Raw genomic sequence first — 17,705 nt, 5'->3', positions numbered from 1 at the left:
ACTATCCTACACACAGGGAACAATTCACAATTTTTACTGAAGCCAATAGACCTACAAACCTGCACGACTTTGGAGTGTGAGAGGAAACCGGAGCGCCCGGAGAAAACCCACGGGGGTCACAGAGAGAATGGACAAACTCCGTGCAGACAGCACCCATAGCCAGCATCGAACACGGGTCTCTGGCGCTGTAAGGCAGTAACTCTACCGCTGAACAACCGTGCTGCCCACAAAATAAACTGCGATGGTTTGCTTTGTAACAAAATAATATGGCTCTATCCCATGCTGGAGTAACTCTGACTGCAGAAGGGTCTCGACCTGAAACGTCGTTAAGGCTCGAGTCCATCCCTTCGCTCAAGGAATGGTGATAATTCTTTTAATCACTCTGATCGTGAGCTTTGTTCCTCTTTTTAATAAAAAAAGTGTTTTTGGAGACGAAATATCATTTTATTCTAAGTAGAAGGTAGCTTCTGGCTCCAGCTCATGTTGAAACGCACTTTCCCAACATTTGGCTCTGTTCATGAACCTCTGCCAGACCATAAAACAGTTCCAGATGAATGCAGTGAATGCTTATTATTAGATTTACATCAATATTATCTCCAGGGTGCTTGATCAGCCAGTTTATTAATATTACAATGCCAGCAGGAATCCCAGTGCAGGAAGCAGAGATTTTAATTATGAATAACTATACAATTGAAATGCGTTGCTTATAAAATCCTGACCAGACTGTTATACAATTTTAAATTAATCTCATCTCCATGTTATTTTACTCTTTCAGTGCAGGTTGGCTGTGGAGGTATCTGACCATCTCTAAGGGAAGGGTCCACATACATCCTCGACATACAGTCCCCTTAACTTCTCAAAGAGCATGGATCTTTGGATAAGAGTCGGAGGAGCAGTAAAAGAGGGAAAATCCAGAGTAGAGAAACAACATTGATAGAAGTTGGGGATTTCAGCTCTCCCAATATTAACTGGTATCACCTCCACGTATGCAGGAAGGACATGCAGGTGCTGGTTTACACCGAAGATAGACACAAAATGCTGGAGTAACTCTGACTGCAGAAGGGTCTTGACCTGAAACGTTGTTTCAGCTCAAGTCCATCCCTTCGCCCCAGAGATTCATCCATTCCTTCTCTCCGGAGATGCTGCCTGACCCTCTGAGTTACTCCAGCATTTTGTGTCCATCACCCAGATATGACAATTTCTTCCCAGCTGCTATCAGGCAACTGAGCCATCCTATCACCAACTAGAGAGCGGTCCTGACCTACCATCCACCTCAACGGAGACCCATCGGACTATCTTTAATCTGACCTTACTGGACTTTATCATGCACTACCTGTTATTCCCTTTATCTTGCATCTCCACACTGTGATCGACTAGATTGTAATCTCAAGACAGTCTTTCCGCTGACTGGATAGCACAAAACAAACAAAGGATTTTCACTGTACCTCGGTATACCTGACAATATACACAAGCCCAAACTAACTGTATAAATTAGATATGTTCCTGCATAACCACATTTGTCGATACAGGTACAGGTGGCACAGTGGCACAGCAGTAGAGATGCTGCCTTTACAGCACCAGAGACCTGAGTTCGATCCTGACCTTGGGTGCTGTCTGTGCGGAGTTTGTACCGTCTCCTTGTGACCGCGTGGGTTTTCTCCGGGTGCTCCAGTTTCCTCCCACACTCCAAGGATGTGTTGACGTGTAGATCAATTGGCTTCTGTACACTATCCGCCAGTATGTGGGATAGAATTAGTGTATGGGGTGATTGCTTGTCGGCACGGACTCGGTGGGCCGAAGGGTCTCTTTCCACAGTGTATCTCTGAAAGGGAGAACAGATAATGAGTTCAATTGGAGGTTTCATGTGCCAAACGCAGCTGGGACAGCAGACTGAATGGCACCACGAGATAGAAGCAGCACTACAGGAATGAAAGCAGAAACATTCTTGTAATAAAAATATTAATGAAAGGGGACTATTAAAATGTAAATGTCAGTACCAATGGGGAGAAATTCCTGAATGGGCTTGGCCCAGACTGGGTTGACACGATGCCCAAACCACCCAGTGCCTTTCGCAGTAAACCCCCCACAACATAAACACACCAGCATAGGGGGAGGCACGGTGGGGCAGCGGTAGAGCTGCTGCCTCACCATGCCAAGCGACCCGGGTTCGATCCTGACCTCGGGTGCTGTCTGCCTGGAGTTTGCACGCTCTCCCTGTGACCACGCGGCCTTCTTCCGGGTGCTCCGGTTTCCTCCCACATCTCAAAGACGTGCGGGTTTGTACGTTAATGGGCCTTCTGTAAAATTGCCCCTATTTTGTGTAGACACACTAGGGGCGAATAGGGATAGGTACCGGAATAGGGCGACAAGGTGGTGTTGCTGCCTTATAGTACTTGCAGCACCAGAGACATGGATTCCATCCTGACCACGGGTGCTGTCTGTACGGAGTTTGTACGTTCTCCCCGTGTCCTTTCACACTCCAAAGACGTACAGATTTGTAAGTTCATTCGCATAAATGTAAATTTGGTATAAATGTAAATTTGGTTTGGCATAAATAGTCCCTTAGGGTAGTGTGTGTGTATATAGGGTAGTGTGTGTAGGGTAGTGTTACTGTGCGGGGATCACTAGTCGGTGTGGACTCGGTGGGCCGAAGGGCCTGTTTCCCCGCTGTATCTCTAAACTAAACTAAACTAAAGTAAACTAAACACAGAAAGTATGAATGGATAGGTGATGGTTGGCTTGGACTTGGTGGGCTGAAGGCCCTGAACCTCTAAACTAAGCTGGTTACATTTGTCATTCTATTTTTTATTTCTTTTCACGTAGTTAATTATGGGCATATCACAGTGGCACAGCTGGAGGAGCCCACATCCCAAAGACATGCGAGTTTATAGGTTAATTGGCCTCTGTAAAATTGGACAGGATCAACCTGTACATGGTCCATATCCCTCCATTCCCTGCATATCCTCGGGCCTATCCAAAAGTCTCTTAAATGCCACTATTGTATCTGCCTCCACCACCACCCCTGGCAATATGTTCAAAGCACCCACCACCCTCTGTGTAAAATCACTTGCCCTGCATATCTCTTATACATTTTGCCCCTCTCACCTTAAAGCTATGCCTTCTAGTATTTTATATTTGTATCCTGGGAGAAATGTTAGGACATTAGAACCGTCCAGCACAAGAACAGGCCCTTTGGCCCACAATGTCTGTGCCGAACATGATGCCAAGTCCTCCTCTCATCTACCTGCATGTAATCCATATCCCACCATTCTCTGCATATCCACGTGCCTATCCAACAGTCTCTTAAATGCCGCTACCGTATCTGCAGTTCCTTCCTATACATAATTAGATTTTAGTTTAGTTTAGAGATACAGCGTGGAAACAGGCCCACCGAGTTTGCATCAGCCAGTGATTCCCGCACATTAACACTACCTGACACACATATTTTTTTACATTTATACCAAGCAAATTAACCTGCAAAGCGGTACGTCTTTGGAGTGTGGGGGAAAAACCGAAGATCTCCGAGAAAACCCAGGCAGGTCACGGGGAGAACGTACGAACTCTGTACAGACAGGATCGAACCCGGGTCTCTGGCGCTGCAAGTCAGCAACTCCACCACTGCAATACCGTGCTGCCCTGCACATAGTTTTGAAATGCCCAACATACCTTTATTGATTTGGACACTTTGTCAGAGATGGACCTGTGTTAGGGCAGGAGTGGGGTTACTTCTGGCATTCTCTGTATTGCAATATATCAAGATAACAGGTAATACCCATCAAGATAAAGCTAATAGCAGGCATGTTATATATATGTAAACGCTAGACAGGTAACATGCTTCAACAAGCCAAAACACTTGCAAGACGTGCATAGCTTACAGCCCAATGGCATGACCATTGAATTTTCCAACTTTAGCTAACTAAATAACCCTCCCCTCTCTCTCTCTTCACCCACCCCCCCCCCCCCCCCCATACCCCCCCCCCCCCCCCCCCCCCCCCCCCCCCCCCACACGTACATGTACCTATTTCTCCCCTTTCCTTCCATCTACATTCCTTCCTCTAGCTTCACAATTCGCAAGTTTTTCAATCCTTTTGTTCACACCTTTTGGCTGGTGTCCAACTATCTGCCTCTCCATCCCTCCCCCCCCCCCCCACCCCCCACCTATCATCTACCCCTGTGTCTCGTCTCTCCCAGCATTCTCTCCCCTCCCTCCCCCCATTACAATCGGTCTCCTATCCATGTTCTCCAGAGATGCTGCCTGACCTGCTGCCCGACTTACTCCAGCGGTTTGTGCCTTTTTTTTTGTAAACCGGCATCTGCAGTTCTTTGTATTTACGTATTTCCCCACGTTCCAAGGAATAAAAACCTTAGATTACCCAACGGCTCCCTGCAGCTCTAGGTCGCGAGTCCTGGCAACAGCCTTGTAAATCTTCTCTGCACCCGGCCCAGCAGTAACAAGAAAAGAGAATCGCAAATTTGATTTCAAGGCCTTTTGAACGAAACAGCCTGACAGGTTCTATTATTGTCATTTATGAGAAACTTGGAACATGCACCAGACAAAGGTTGATTTTCAGTGATGAAAAATGATGGATGGTAACAACCATTAAACGAAGATTAGTATTTAATCTTTTTAATTAGAAATTCATCTTTAATTGATTATTGTGAATTATATACTGACATATCAAACTCCAAGCAGCTTTTTGCATCTATCTACTAAATGTAAACATCTATTTTGCTCTATTCCAATTTTGCAATGACTAGACGTGATTACCAACATTCTTCTTCCAAAGACAACTTTGAATTAGTTATTGAAGGATGCAACTGAAAATGACTGAAAGTTGGAGGAAGTTGACTGAATTTTATTGCCTTCCCTCACAGTGGGAAACGTTGATTCCTCTGTGGGGGATGTTCGTGTTAAATTCTATCGTGTTGCGTTCATTTTATTTTATTTGTGTGGCTGCATGGTCTCAAATTTCACTGCACCAATTGGTGTACGTGACAATAAATGTAACTCGAGCTTCAACTTGAACACGAATATACATTAATAATTAGTATAATGTCTTCCCTCTGTTAAGAGGCTTTTACATAAGTGCATGGATGCACAGGTAACAGAGGGATCATGTGCAGACAGAGGAGATGAGTGTAACTTGGCATTGAGTTTGGCACAGACACTGTGGGCCTGCGCTGTACTGTTCTATATTCTTAGTTGATACAAAGGCTAGCCATGATAACTTTTTAATGTCATTTGAATAGGATCTGGACAGCCTGCAGATGCACCTCGCCGAGGTGAGGTTTTTTGACCTGTTTGGCTACAGTGAGGAAGTGGGAAGGTGGCAATGTTTCATGTGCAATAACCCAGAGAAGGCAGCAGGTAAGAACATCTCTGTTGTATGTAGCGGTAGTGTAGTATAGAGCAACACCCCAGTGGAACTGTTGGCACAACGCGTAACCCAGCCTCCCTCCCACTGACTCCATTTGGTTGGCATGGTGGCATAGCGGTAGAGTTGCTGCCTTGCCCGGGGGCTGTCTGTAGTGAGTTTGTACGTTCTCCCGGTGACCTGCGTGGGTTTTCTCTGGGTGCTCCGGGTTCCTCCCACATTCCAAAGACGTACAGGTTTGTAGGTTAATTGGCTTTGGTAAAAATTTTAAATTTCCCCAAGTGTGTTGGATATTGCTCGTGTACTTCACTGCTCAGCACGTACCGGTGGGCCGAAGGGCCTGTTTCTGCGCTGTATCTCTGAACTAAACTGAACTATCTACTCTTCATGCTGCCTCGGCAAGGCCACCAGCATAATCAAGGACCAGTCTCACCCCAGTTGCTCCCTCTTCTACTCTCTCCCGACATGCAAGAGGTTCAGAAGTTTGAAAACACGCACTTCAAGATTCAGGGACAGTTTCTTCCCAGCTGTTCTCAGGCAACTGAGCCATCCCCTCATCTGCGAGAGTGCAGTCCTGTCCTTACATCTACCTCATTGGAAACCTTCGAACTTTCTGTGTGGAGTTTGCATGTTCTCCCTGCGACCACGTGGGCTTGCTCCGGGTGCTCCGGTTTCCTCCCACATCCCAAAACCGTGCGGATTTGAGGGTTAATTGTCCCTGGTGTGTAGGGAGTGGATGAGAGAGTGATCGATGGTCGGCGTGGACTTTTTGGGCTGAAGGGCCTGTTTCCGCTCTGTATCTCTAAAACTATCTGGAACATGCAAAAGGAAATGTGAGATGAGGAATGGAGGGATCAAGAAGGGGACTGAGGTCTTCTTTTCGTGTCCATCTTGTCACAAATGTTGACCTCGCTGTCATCGTCCGTCCTGAAAATGACGCCAGCTTCCGGCGACAATCAGTGGAAGCCATCACTTGTTGCAATAGATGATGGTGGTAGCAGAATTAGCTCGGGATACTTCCAGTTTCCAGCCCCACAACGTGGACACTTCTGCTATGGGGCCGGGGACTGAGATAAAAAATATATAATGTTCAGAAATGTGTGATGTTCAGAAAATATAACATTGAGGTAATTTTAAGGTGAAGTTGTTCTTTTTTTGTTTTTTTTTTATAATTTTATTTATTAGAAGTACAGTACATTACAATAATACAAGCCAAATATAACATTACATTTATTGTACAATTTCATTTTTTAAGCTTTAAAAAGAGAAAAAAGTTAAGAAAGTGAGAAAGAATCGTGATAGTGTGAAAAAGTGATCAAAAAGAAAGACCCATTAAGCAAAGAGTTAGGGGAAAAAATGTTTTTAAGGTGAGGGGAAAAGATTAACTAGGAACCTAAGGGGTAAAATTTTTACACAAAGGGTGGTGGGTACATGGAACGAGCTGCCAGAGGAGATAGTTGAGGCATAATATTTGGACAGGTACATGGATAGGACACGTTTAGAGGGTTATGGGCCAAGCGCAGGCAGGTGGGATTACTGTAGATGGGGCATGTCGGTCAGTGTGGGCTCGTTGGGCCGAAGGGCCTGTTTCCACGCTGTATGACTCTTCAGAAAATATAATGTTCAAAGATATATGGAGACATAGAAAATAGGTGCAGGAGTTGGCCATTTGGCCCTTCGAGCCAGCACCACCATCATGGCTGATCATCCTGCTTTCTCCCTATATCTCTCGATTCCGTTAGCCCTAAGAGCTATACCTAACTCTCTCTTGAAAACATCCAATGAATTGGCCTCCACTGCCTTCTGTGGCAGAGAATTCCACAAGTGGGAATATGGTTCAGAAATGTGCATCTATGGTATTAGGAACAACGGTCAGACAAAAACTCAGAAATCTTATATTTTAAAATAAAATGAAGGAATTGGTTATACTTGTTGGGTTTTGGGGAACTAGCTTCTGTTTCATTGAGGTTGAGGATGGGTTACACAACGGAAGGATCAGTCCCCAACGAACAATGAATACTCTTCATTCTTCATTGTTCCCCTGGTGTAAGCTGGGGCCCAGTTCATCGCAGCTGAAGGATAAACAAGTCAGTCTGGTCAACAAGTTAGTAACTGGAGCTCCATCAAAACACTATCATCAGCAAAGGAACAAAGGAAGATTGAGACATTCTACGCCGAGGTTTGTTCAATTGGCACGGACCGTCGAACAACAGAAGAATCCAAAATAACAACTTTTTGAGAGGAAGAGGGTAAATATTTGAAACGTAAAATTGGCAGTGGTCAGGGAGTGGAATGGGACTCAAGAGCATCAACAATTAGCGTGTTGGGGCGGGCTGCACGAGCTAAAATGCCTCCTTGTTGGAAAGTTACATGATCCTGTATATCTACTGCTTGTCGAGTCCACACACAAGATTAGAATACACTCCTCGGCATCTGCACGCAACGGTGTCTGTCTTGTCGTTTCTTGTGCGTGGTGGTGGAAAGATTTGGTGGAAACAGGGCCGCGACGTGAATGCTCTTTCCTTGACCCCCCCCCAATCCATGATCATACGGACAATTCATATCTCGGCAATTCGGAGCGGGTCGTGAATCTACTTAATGGGGCATGGGCTGCGAGGACGGGCTGGCCCAGTATACGGCGGGATGTAGCTCAGCTACAGAAATGGGCGGAGGAATGGCAGATGGAGTTTAATCCAAGCAAGTTTGAGACGGTGCACTTTGGGAGGTCGAATGCCAAAGGGAAATAGACGATTGATGGCATGAGCCTCTACACCATTGATGCACAGAGCGATCTTGGGGTCCAAGTCCATAACTCTCTGAAAGTGGGAAGACAGGTAGATTGAGTAGAAAGGGAGGTGTATGTTATGCTGCCTTTATCGGCCAGGGCTTTGGATATAAGACTCAGAAAGTCATGCAGCTTTATAGGACTTTGGTGAGGCCGCATTTGGAGTATTGCGAGCAGTTCCGGTTTCTCTATTACAGGAAAATTGTCAAGGCTTTGGAAAGGATGCAGAGGAGGTTTGCAAGAATGCAGTCTAGGTCAGAGGTTACAGGGAGAGGTCAGGGATGGGTTTTTTTTTGGAACATCAGAGGTTGAAGGGAGGCCTGATATAAGCATGTGAGAGGCACAGATAGTCAGAACCTTCAATCCCACGGTGGAAAATCAAATATACTAGATTTAGTTTAGTCTAGTTCATTATCATGTGTACCGTAGTCCAGGGAAAAGCTTTTTTGTTGGGTGCTATCCAGCCAGTGGAAAGACTATATATGTGATTACAATCGAGACGTCCACAGTGCACAGATACAAGATAAAGGGAATAATGTTTAATGCAAGATAAAGTCTAGTAAAGTCCGATTAAAGAGAGTCCACCATTGAATGGTGGAGTAGATGATGGGCCGAATGGCCTAATTCTGCTCCTATGACGTGAATTTAATGAAGCATTTACTAAGACACAAGTACTGGAATCTCAAGGCTTAGACATAATGCAGGTTTATAGTTTTAGCTTTTTTTAGTTTTAGAGATACAGCGCGGAAACAGGCCCTTCGGCCCACCGGGTCTGCTCTGACCAGCGAACCCCACACTGTCCTACACCCACGAGGGACATTTTTTAAAACATTTACCAAGCCAATTAACCTACAAACCTGTACGCCTTTGGAGTGTGGGAGGAAACCGAAGATCTCGGTGAAAACCCACGCAGGTCACGGGGAGAACGTACAAATTCCGTACGGGCAGCACCCGTAGTCGGGATCGAACCCGGGTCTCCGGCGCTGCATTTGCTGTAAGGCAGCAACTCTACCGCTGCGCCACCGTGACCGCCCTAACATAGATAGGTGCAGAATATAGATGGGTGCGTGGGCATGGTGGGTCTGTTTTCGGGGCTCTCTACCTAGTGTGGCTTGAATTTAATGCCAGAACTGCGTTCTCATTTCAAATGCCATTTTCATTGGATTGATCGTTGCCAAGAACATGTTTTCCTTGCCTGGGATTCCTGCGGTTTCATCTCCACCATGCAGCCTGCTTGGACGTGATGTAGTTTGTGAATGGGCTGCTTGTATTGCCAATCCTCAGTAGACCTCTTTGAGCCAGTAAGTGGAAACAAACACAATCCTAAGAACTTTTTTGTTTGGTTTATCTGCAAATCATTAGTCAAATCATTAAAATATTAAATCTGCAATCGGAAATTGGCCGATAAAAATCCTTAGAAAAGATTATAGTGGTTTAATTAATGACATTGTGTTTAAATAAAGACATAATTTAGGTTAAATTTGTACTTTAGTTTGGAGAGGAGCCTCAGTTATTTCTTTGGCATGCTTAGCCAGTGAATTTACAGTTTCTCTTTGACCGAACCACAGGTAATGAGGAATAGAATTTACTAAAAAGTTATCAATCTCAGTTTAGTTTAGTTTACTGGTTCAAACTAGATACAGCGTGGAAACAGGCCCTTCGGTCCACCGAGTCCGCACTGACCAGCGATCCCCGCGCACATTAACACTATCCCTCACACACTAGGGACAATTTTCACACTTATACCAAGCCAATTTACCTACAAACCAGTACGTCTTTGGAGTGTGGGAGGAAACCGAAGCTCTCGGAGAAAACCCACGCAGGTCACGGGGAGAACGTAACAAACTCCATACAGATAGTCTCTGCACTATTTCCAGAAAGCCTGTCCCACAATCTGTTAAACGGTCTCTGTGAAACACTAGAGAAGTGACAGATCAAGGTTTCCCTGGTCTTTGTCTGTCAGTACTTTGAGATGATCAACTCCGCAGCCAGCTTGGTGACCTCATTGGCGCCCGCAAGGCCTCACGTCCCCCCCCCCCCCTCTTTGCTTCAGAGGCTGGAGATTACAATGTTTCACAATGATTAACATTTACAATGTTTTAATTTGTGAATGTTTTATCCTGTGACCTTTAGTATGGATTTTTCCACATCTTGTGATGGCTGAGAACTGTAGTCAGTCTGATCAAAGCGCAGGCAATTATTGTCATATAGTCACCTCACATCTTCAGCGCTTGATATATCGAGTCTACGCTAAAAACATAGAAACAGAAACATAGAAAATAGGTGCAGGAGAGGCCATTCGGCCCTTCGAGCCAGAACCGCCATTCATTGTGATCATTGCTGATCGTCCCCAATCAATAACCCCTGCCTGCCTTACCCCATATCCCTTGAGTCCACTAGCCCCATAGAGCTCTATCTAACTCTCTCTTAAATCCATCCAGTGACTTGGCCTCCACAAAGCCTGTCTCGCAATCTGTTAAACGGTCTCCAAACTAAAGGTTTTAGCTTTTAACAATGCAGCATGGAAACAGGCCCTTCAGCCCACAGAGTCCACACCAACCATCGATCGCACTAGTCCTATGCTATCCCACTTTCACACCCACTCCTTACACTCTAGAGGTGATTTTCAGAGGCAAATTAACTTACAAACCCACACGTCCTTGGGATGTGGGAGGAATCCGGAGCACCCGGAGAAAGCCCACATGGTCACAGGGAGAACGTGCAAACTCCACACAGACAGCGCCCAGGGTCAGGATCGAACCCAGGACTCTGGCGCTGCGAAGTAGCAACTCTACTGCTGCACCACCGTTTCTGTCTTCATGTAACATGTTATTCAGATATTCTAAACAAATCAAAGAGTGTAGAAAATTGGCCTCCGACTATCTTTGTGACTGACGGATTCTGGATACTGACCATGGAAATAAATAGTTACCTCTGGAGCTGTTGTACTTTAACGCTGAATTTCAAATCTTTTCCACTGATGAAAAGTCTCCTGCCGTGTCCCATTATTCCGAGAGTCAGCACTGTTAGTGTTTCCGAAAATCCCAATATCCCTCTGCATTATATCATCTTGGAAGCTGCAAGCAAGTCCTTTTTGGCATTGAGTTTCAGGACAAATCAATCCCAATAGTAATGAAGCAAATTAATTAGGAACTCTTGTCAGACTTCACATCTCAAACTCTCACTTAATATTCTAAAAAGCGGCAAGAGTTGTCACTAGGTTAATAGAATAATCGCTACCCTGGCCTATGTGGGCCTGGGCTGGTGAGTGAGGGTAGCTGTTGGGATAATGCTCATCATACTTACAGAACAATCACCTTGACTTGGCTACATGCCCAGTTAAACGCAATAATCCAGAGGTTAGTTGACCTCAGGTTGGCATTAAAAGAAGAAACTAAAACACATCTGCTCGAGAGAAAGGACTTTTAGTGGTATAAAAAGTATCATAGACAGAGAGAGCTGCAGTAATTAGGAACTAACAGTCATAGAGTGTGTAGGAACTGCAGATGCTAGTTATACACTGAAGATAGACACAAAATGCTGGAGTAACACAGTGGGACAGGCAACATCTCTGGAGAAGGATCTCGGCCCAGAACGTCACCCAACCCTTCCCTCCAGAGATGCTGCCTGTCCCACTGAGCATTTTGTGTCGATCTTAGAACCAGAGTCACCTCGAGTCCACTGTGGAAACAGGCCCTTCGGCCCACCAAGTCCGCGCATCACCCATTCACACTAGTTCTATGCTATCCCACCACTCCCTACACACGAGAGGCAATTTTAGAGAGGGCCAATTAAACTACGAGCCCGCAGGAATTTGCGATGTGGGAGCAAACCGGAGCACCTGGAAGAAACCCACGTGGTCACAGGGAGAACGTGCAAACTCCACCCATACAGCACCCAAGGTCAGAGTTTCTGGCGCTGTAAGGTAGGTGGGACTAGTGTGGCCGGTATGGATGAGTTGGGCCAAAGGGCCTGTTTCCATCCTGTGTGACTATGGCTGTGACTCTATAACTGACGGTCCATGTTTAACACTGTTTCAACAGTTGTAAATGAGGACGGCCAACCACTCATCGAGGGCAAGCTGAAGGAAAAACAGGTGCGATGGAAATTTATAAAGAGATGGAAGACTCGGTACTTCACATTGGCTGGCAATCAGCTTCTATTCCGTAAAGGAAAATCAGTAGGTAGATGTTTGCAATTCCATAGATCAACTTATTTAATGAAGCATCGTAGCCCATGAATGAATTCTCACCAAATTATATATCTTGGTCACAAAATTCATGAGTGATAGGAGCAGAATTAGGCCATTCGGCCCATCAAGTCTACTCCGCCATTCAATCATGGCTGATCTATCTCTCCCACCTGAACCCCATTCTCCTGCCTTCTCCCCATAACCCCAGACACCCGTACTGATCAAGAATCCATCTATCTCTGCCATAACTTGGCCTCCACAGCCTTCTATACCTCACTATACCAAATTTCACCTGTAGTTGAAATGGTACTTTAACAGCAATTTTTTTTGCTGCATAACTCTCGTCATCTTTAAAAATAAAGTAAAACATTGGTGTTGGAACATAGAACAGCGTGGAATTAATTGTCACAAAAAGCTGTGGCCAAGTCAAATGATATTTTTAAGCAGAGATTGATAGTCATAGAGCGATACAGCGTGGAAACAGGCCCTTCAGCCCAACTTGCCCACACTGACCAACATGTCCCAGTTACACTAGTCCCACCTGCCTCTGTTTGGTCCATATCCCTCCAAACCGGAACAGGGGTCTCGACCTGAAACATTGCCAGTCTGAAGCAGGATCTCGACCTGAAACGTCGCTAATTCCTTCTCTCCATAGATGCTGCCTCACCCGCTGAGTTACTCCAGCATTTTGTGTCTACCTTCGATTTACCAGCATCTGCAGATCTTTCTTAAACAACTATCCATGTACCTGTCTAACTGCTTCTTAAAGGTAGGGATAGTCCCAGCCTCAACTTCCACCTCTGGCAGCTTGTTCCATGCACCCACTGCTCTTTGTGTGAAAAAGCTACCCCTCGGATTCCTATTAAACCTTTTCCCCTTCACCTTGAGAGGTGTCCTCTATGTCCTCTATGTCCTCGATTCACCAGATTCTTGATTAGTACGGGTGTCAGGGGTTAAATTATCTGTGTTAATTACATTTCCATAGATTGTCACCTTGTCGTGATGGAGAAGCTTGTGTGGTCCTGAGATCCTGAGAACGATGCCGTCTGGAGCTATGCTCCTGGTAGGGCCACCCATGGAGGTAAGGTTGAGGGGAAGGTCTCTGACAAAGAGCAATCCAACCAAGACCTCAACAGTGGAACAGGCAGAGGTTGAGGGCTGACCTTAGTGGAGCGTCACAACGGCTGGGAAGGCAGATGAAGGCTGCAGCAGAAAAGGGTCTCCAATCGTCTAGGACTCCATGCCATTGGATCTTGACCCAGATCTGTCAAGGAATGTGGGGTGGCTGTCTGTGCACCAGTCTCCCCACGTTAAACAAAGTCACGCACAGGCTTCCTCCAACCCTGAAGCCACCCATGATCAACCACAACCGAAGGGGTCTAAGAAGATAATTACATTTCTATCCTTGGGGGAAAAAAAGACAAAAAATGATTACGTTGGCAATAAAATGTTGCAATGGAGAATAATCATAGACTTATATAGCATGAAAACAGGCCCTTCAGCCCATCTTGTCCCTGCCAACCAAGTTGGCACCCTGGGCAAGTCCCATGTACCTGCATTTGGTCCATAACCCTCTAAACCCTTCCTATTTATTTGTGTGTCCAAATGTCATGTAAAAGTCATAATTGTGGTCCCGTGGTCCCAACCATGGGGGAAAATGGAGGAGGATAGACCAAATTTGGTGCCTTCCATGACAGTGATGAATGCTGTGATGGATGTTTGTGTTAATTTTTTATTGTGTATTGTGTGTCCTTTTTTTATTGTACCGCTGCTGGCAAATTCATTTCACTGCACCTTATGTGCAAGTGACGAATGAAACTTGGCTTGACTTGATAATTTAATGGCTTGCTCTGGCAGCTCATTCCAGTTACAGACTCCCGTCCTATTGGAAAGGTTGCCCCTGGGTCTGCTTAAATATCTCCCCTCTCAGTTTAAGCTGCGCCCTCTAGTTTTAGAATCCTCTACCCTGGGTGAAAGACTTTGGCCGTTAACTTCATCCGCGCCCCTCATATGTTGAAATGACACCAATGCCGACCAAATAATGAAAATATAAATAAAACAAGCTCATAAAAACGTCTTGTGCAGGAAGGAACTGCAGAGGTTGGTTTAAACCGAAGATAGACGCAAAAAGCTGGAGTAACTCAGCGGGACAGGCAGCATCTCTGGAGAGAAGGAATGGGTGGCCTTTCAGATCGAGACCCATCTGCAGAATAATTAGAGAAAAGGGTAACGAGGGCTATAGATGATGAAGTAGGGATCTAAAAGAACAATGAATGAGTGAATGAATATGTTTATTGGCCAAGTATTCACATACAAGGAATTTGCTTTGGTGCTCCACCCGCAAGTGACAACATGACATACAGTGATAATTAGGAATGACACATAAAACATTAAACATTAATAATAAACATTATTAAACATGTGGATTAAATAAAATACCAGAGCAAATGAAAGGTATGCTAAAAAGTAACAATGATAAATGAAACAGGCCATTGTTAGCTGTTTGTTGGGTGAAAACGAGAAGTTGGGTGTGGGAGGGTTAGAGAGGGAATGCCGGGGTTATTTGAAGTTAGAGAATTCAATATTCGTACCACTGGACTATAATGTGGCCAAGCGAAATATAAAAACATCCCATCTAATTCTATTCTGCTAATTGTTAGTTGCTTCCTTGCCTTTCAGAAAGATGACCCTGACGACTGCCCGATTGAACTCAGCAAAGTGCAAAGTGTGAAGGTGATCGCCAAGAAGCGGAGAGAGCGGGGTCTTCCTCGAGCCTTTGAAATCTTCACCGATAACAAAACGTACATCTTCAAAGCAAAGGACGAGAAGAATGCTGAGGAGTGGCTGCAGTGCATTAATGTTGCCGTGGCTCAGGCAAGGGAGAGAGAAAACCGAGAGGCGACCACGTACTTATGAAGGGAGGAGGGAGAACGCCGTTAACATAGGCTAGCGATAAAGTGGATACAGTCGATGTGGAGAGGATATGACCACTAGTGGGACGGAGAGTCTAGGACCACAGGTCAGAGCCTCAGAATTGAAGGACGTCCCTTTAGGAAGGAGATGAGGAAGAATTTCTTTAGTCAGAGGGTAGTGAATCTGTGGAATTCTTTGCCACAGATGGCTGTGGAAGCCAAAATTGATATTTTTAAGGCAGAGATAGATAGATTCTTTATTAGAGTCAGGGGTTATGGGGAGAATGCAGGAGAATGGGGTTAAGAGGGAAAGACTTGATGGGCCGAATGGCTTAGCTCTGCTCCTATCACTTGAAAATAACCATCCTGATGAATCACTACAGTACACAGTAGAAATAAGGAACCGTAGATGCTGGTTTATTCAAAAGGATACAACATGCTGGAGTAACTCAATGGGTCAGGCAGCGTCTCTGGAGAAGTTCCTAAGTTCCTGAGTTATAGGACCAGCATCTCTCCCTCTCAACCTCATTCTCCTGCCTTCTCCCCATCACCCCTCACACCCGTACTAATCAAGAACATGGATAGGTGATATTTCAAGTTGAGACCATTCAGTCTGGAAAAAGAGTTTCTGATCCAAAATGTCACCTATCCATTAGATCGACACAAAGTGCTGAAGTAACTCAGCGGGTCCAGCAGCATCTCCGGAATAGGTGACGTTTTGTGTCAGGTCCATTCTTCATTTCGTCAGACTGACCTATCCATGTTCTCCAGAGATCCAGCCTGAGTCGACGAGTTACTCCAGCACTTTGAGGCCTTATTTCGTATGTAGATTCGGCAGACCTATAGAATAATTTGTCATAAAGTGGAAACAGGCCCTTCGGCCCAACTTGCCCACATTGGTCAATGTGTCCCATCTATGCTAGTCCCATCTACCTGCATTTTGCCCATATCCCTCTAAACCTGTCTTGCCCATGTATCTACCTGTTTCTTAAACATTGAAATAGTACGTGCCTCAACTACCTCCTCTGGCAGCTCGTTCCATACACCCGCCACCCTTTGGGTGAAGAAATTACCCCTCAGATTCCTATTAAATCTTTCCCCCCCTCCCTCACCTTAAACCCATGTCCTCTGATTCTCAATTCCCCAACTCTGGGCAGGAGGCTCGGGGCATCTATCCGATCTACTCCTCTCACGAGAGGAATGTCTTACAGTTAGTTCACATAACTAATCAAGATGATTCGCCAGCGTGTCTTAATCTTGAAACGAGAGAGAGTAATTGTGGTGGGAGAGAGTAACTGCAGGTTGGGGTGGCATTCACCTGTTCACTGCCAAGTTTTCACTATTGGCCATGACCTGAGTATACTCGGGTGTGGCACTGAACAGGTTAAATATTATCATCTGGTAAAATGACATCAAAAATGTCAAATCAACAGTACTATAGAAGCATATAAAAGGCATTGGACAGGATAGATGCAGGAAAAGTCCAGAACCAGGGGTCACAGTTTAAGAATAAGGGGTAAGCCATTTAGGACTTCTTCTAGTGTATGGCGTGCACAGCCTAAAGTTGTAGGACAACTAGTTCTATTTGATCTTATTTGATTGTGCACGCCAGGTCGATTGCATTCATCGTAGCAGGACGGACCACGTGAAGGTTGCAATCTCCCCCCCCCCATTTCGGACTGAGATGAAGTAAAAGTTTTTCACCCAGAGAATTGTGAATCTGTGGAATTCTCTGCCACGGAAGGCAGTGGAGGTCAATTCACTGGATGTTTTCAAGAGAGGATTAGATATAACCCTTAGGGCTAACAGAATCAAGGGAAATTGGGAGAAGGCAGGAACGGGATACTGATTTCAGATGATCAGCCATGATCATAGTGAATGGCGGTGCTGATTCGAAGAGTCGAATGCCCTACTCCTGCATCTATTTTCTATGTTTCTACAATGAACTGGAACAAGCACCTAGATGAATGATTACAGCACGTGATTTTTAAATAACTCAACCCTGTTTATATAGTTTTGTATTTCTGATTTCTCTTTAATTGTAGCAATTGGCTGCATGTTCCACTGTGTAGATATTTTGCAGATATGCAGAACTGGAAATTTTTGTTCCTTACAATAAAAAACAAAATCCCTCATTCCCATCATGACTATCTATTTTTGATTGCGTTATTTTCATGAATGGAGTTTCTGGAAGAAAACACCATGAGGGAACGTGTCTCATGTTAAGGATGAAGTCCATGGATTTTCTGGACCTGATCCCACCCTGCTCCCATAAATTGAAATGGATAAACTTTCTTCATGTCGGAAAGAACTGCCGATGGCGATTTACACCAAAGATAGGCACAGAATGATGGAGTGATTCAGCGGGACAGGCAGCATCTCTGGAAAAAAAGGAATAGGTGAAGTTTCAAAACGAGACCTTACTTTAGACTGAAGGAGGG

General features: G+C 45.1%; 1 protein-coding gene across 1 annotated transcript in view; it reads left to right on the top strand.

Annotated features, from left to right (window-relative positions):
* The window catches only part of LOC129703163 (ventricular zone-expressed PH domain-containing protein homolog 1-like), a 32,897-nt gene extending 15,474 nt beyond the window's left edge, over nt 1-17,423 (top strand). The window contains exons 6-8 of the mRNA XM_055645330.1: nt 5,251-5,368; nt 12,204-12,256; nt 15,032-17,423. Of these exons, the coding sequence (XP_055501305.1) occupies nt 5,251-5,368; nt 12,204-12,256; nt 15,032-15,268 (408 nt within the window). The 3' untranslated portion in view covers nt 15,269-17,423. The remainder of the gene's footprint in view (nt 1-5,250; nt 5,369-12,203; nt 12,257-15,031) is intronic.
* The last annotated feature ends 282 nt before the right edge of the window (nt 17,424-17,705 follow it).

The sequence above is a fragment of the Leucoraja erinacea genome, chromosome 14 (assembly GCF_028641065.1).
Source record: "Leucoraja erinacea ecotype New England chromosome 14, Leri_hhj_1, whole genome shotgun sequence".
Classification (NCBI taxonomy): domain Eukaryota; kingdom Metazoa; phylum Chordata; class Chondrichthyes; order Rajiformes; family Rajidae; genus Leucoraja; species Leucoraja erinaceus.
The sequence above is the reverse complement of the archived record's forward strand: the minus strand, read 5'-3'. Positions and strand labels throughout refer to the sequence as shown.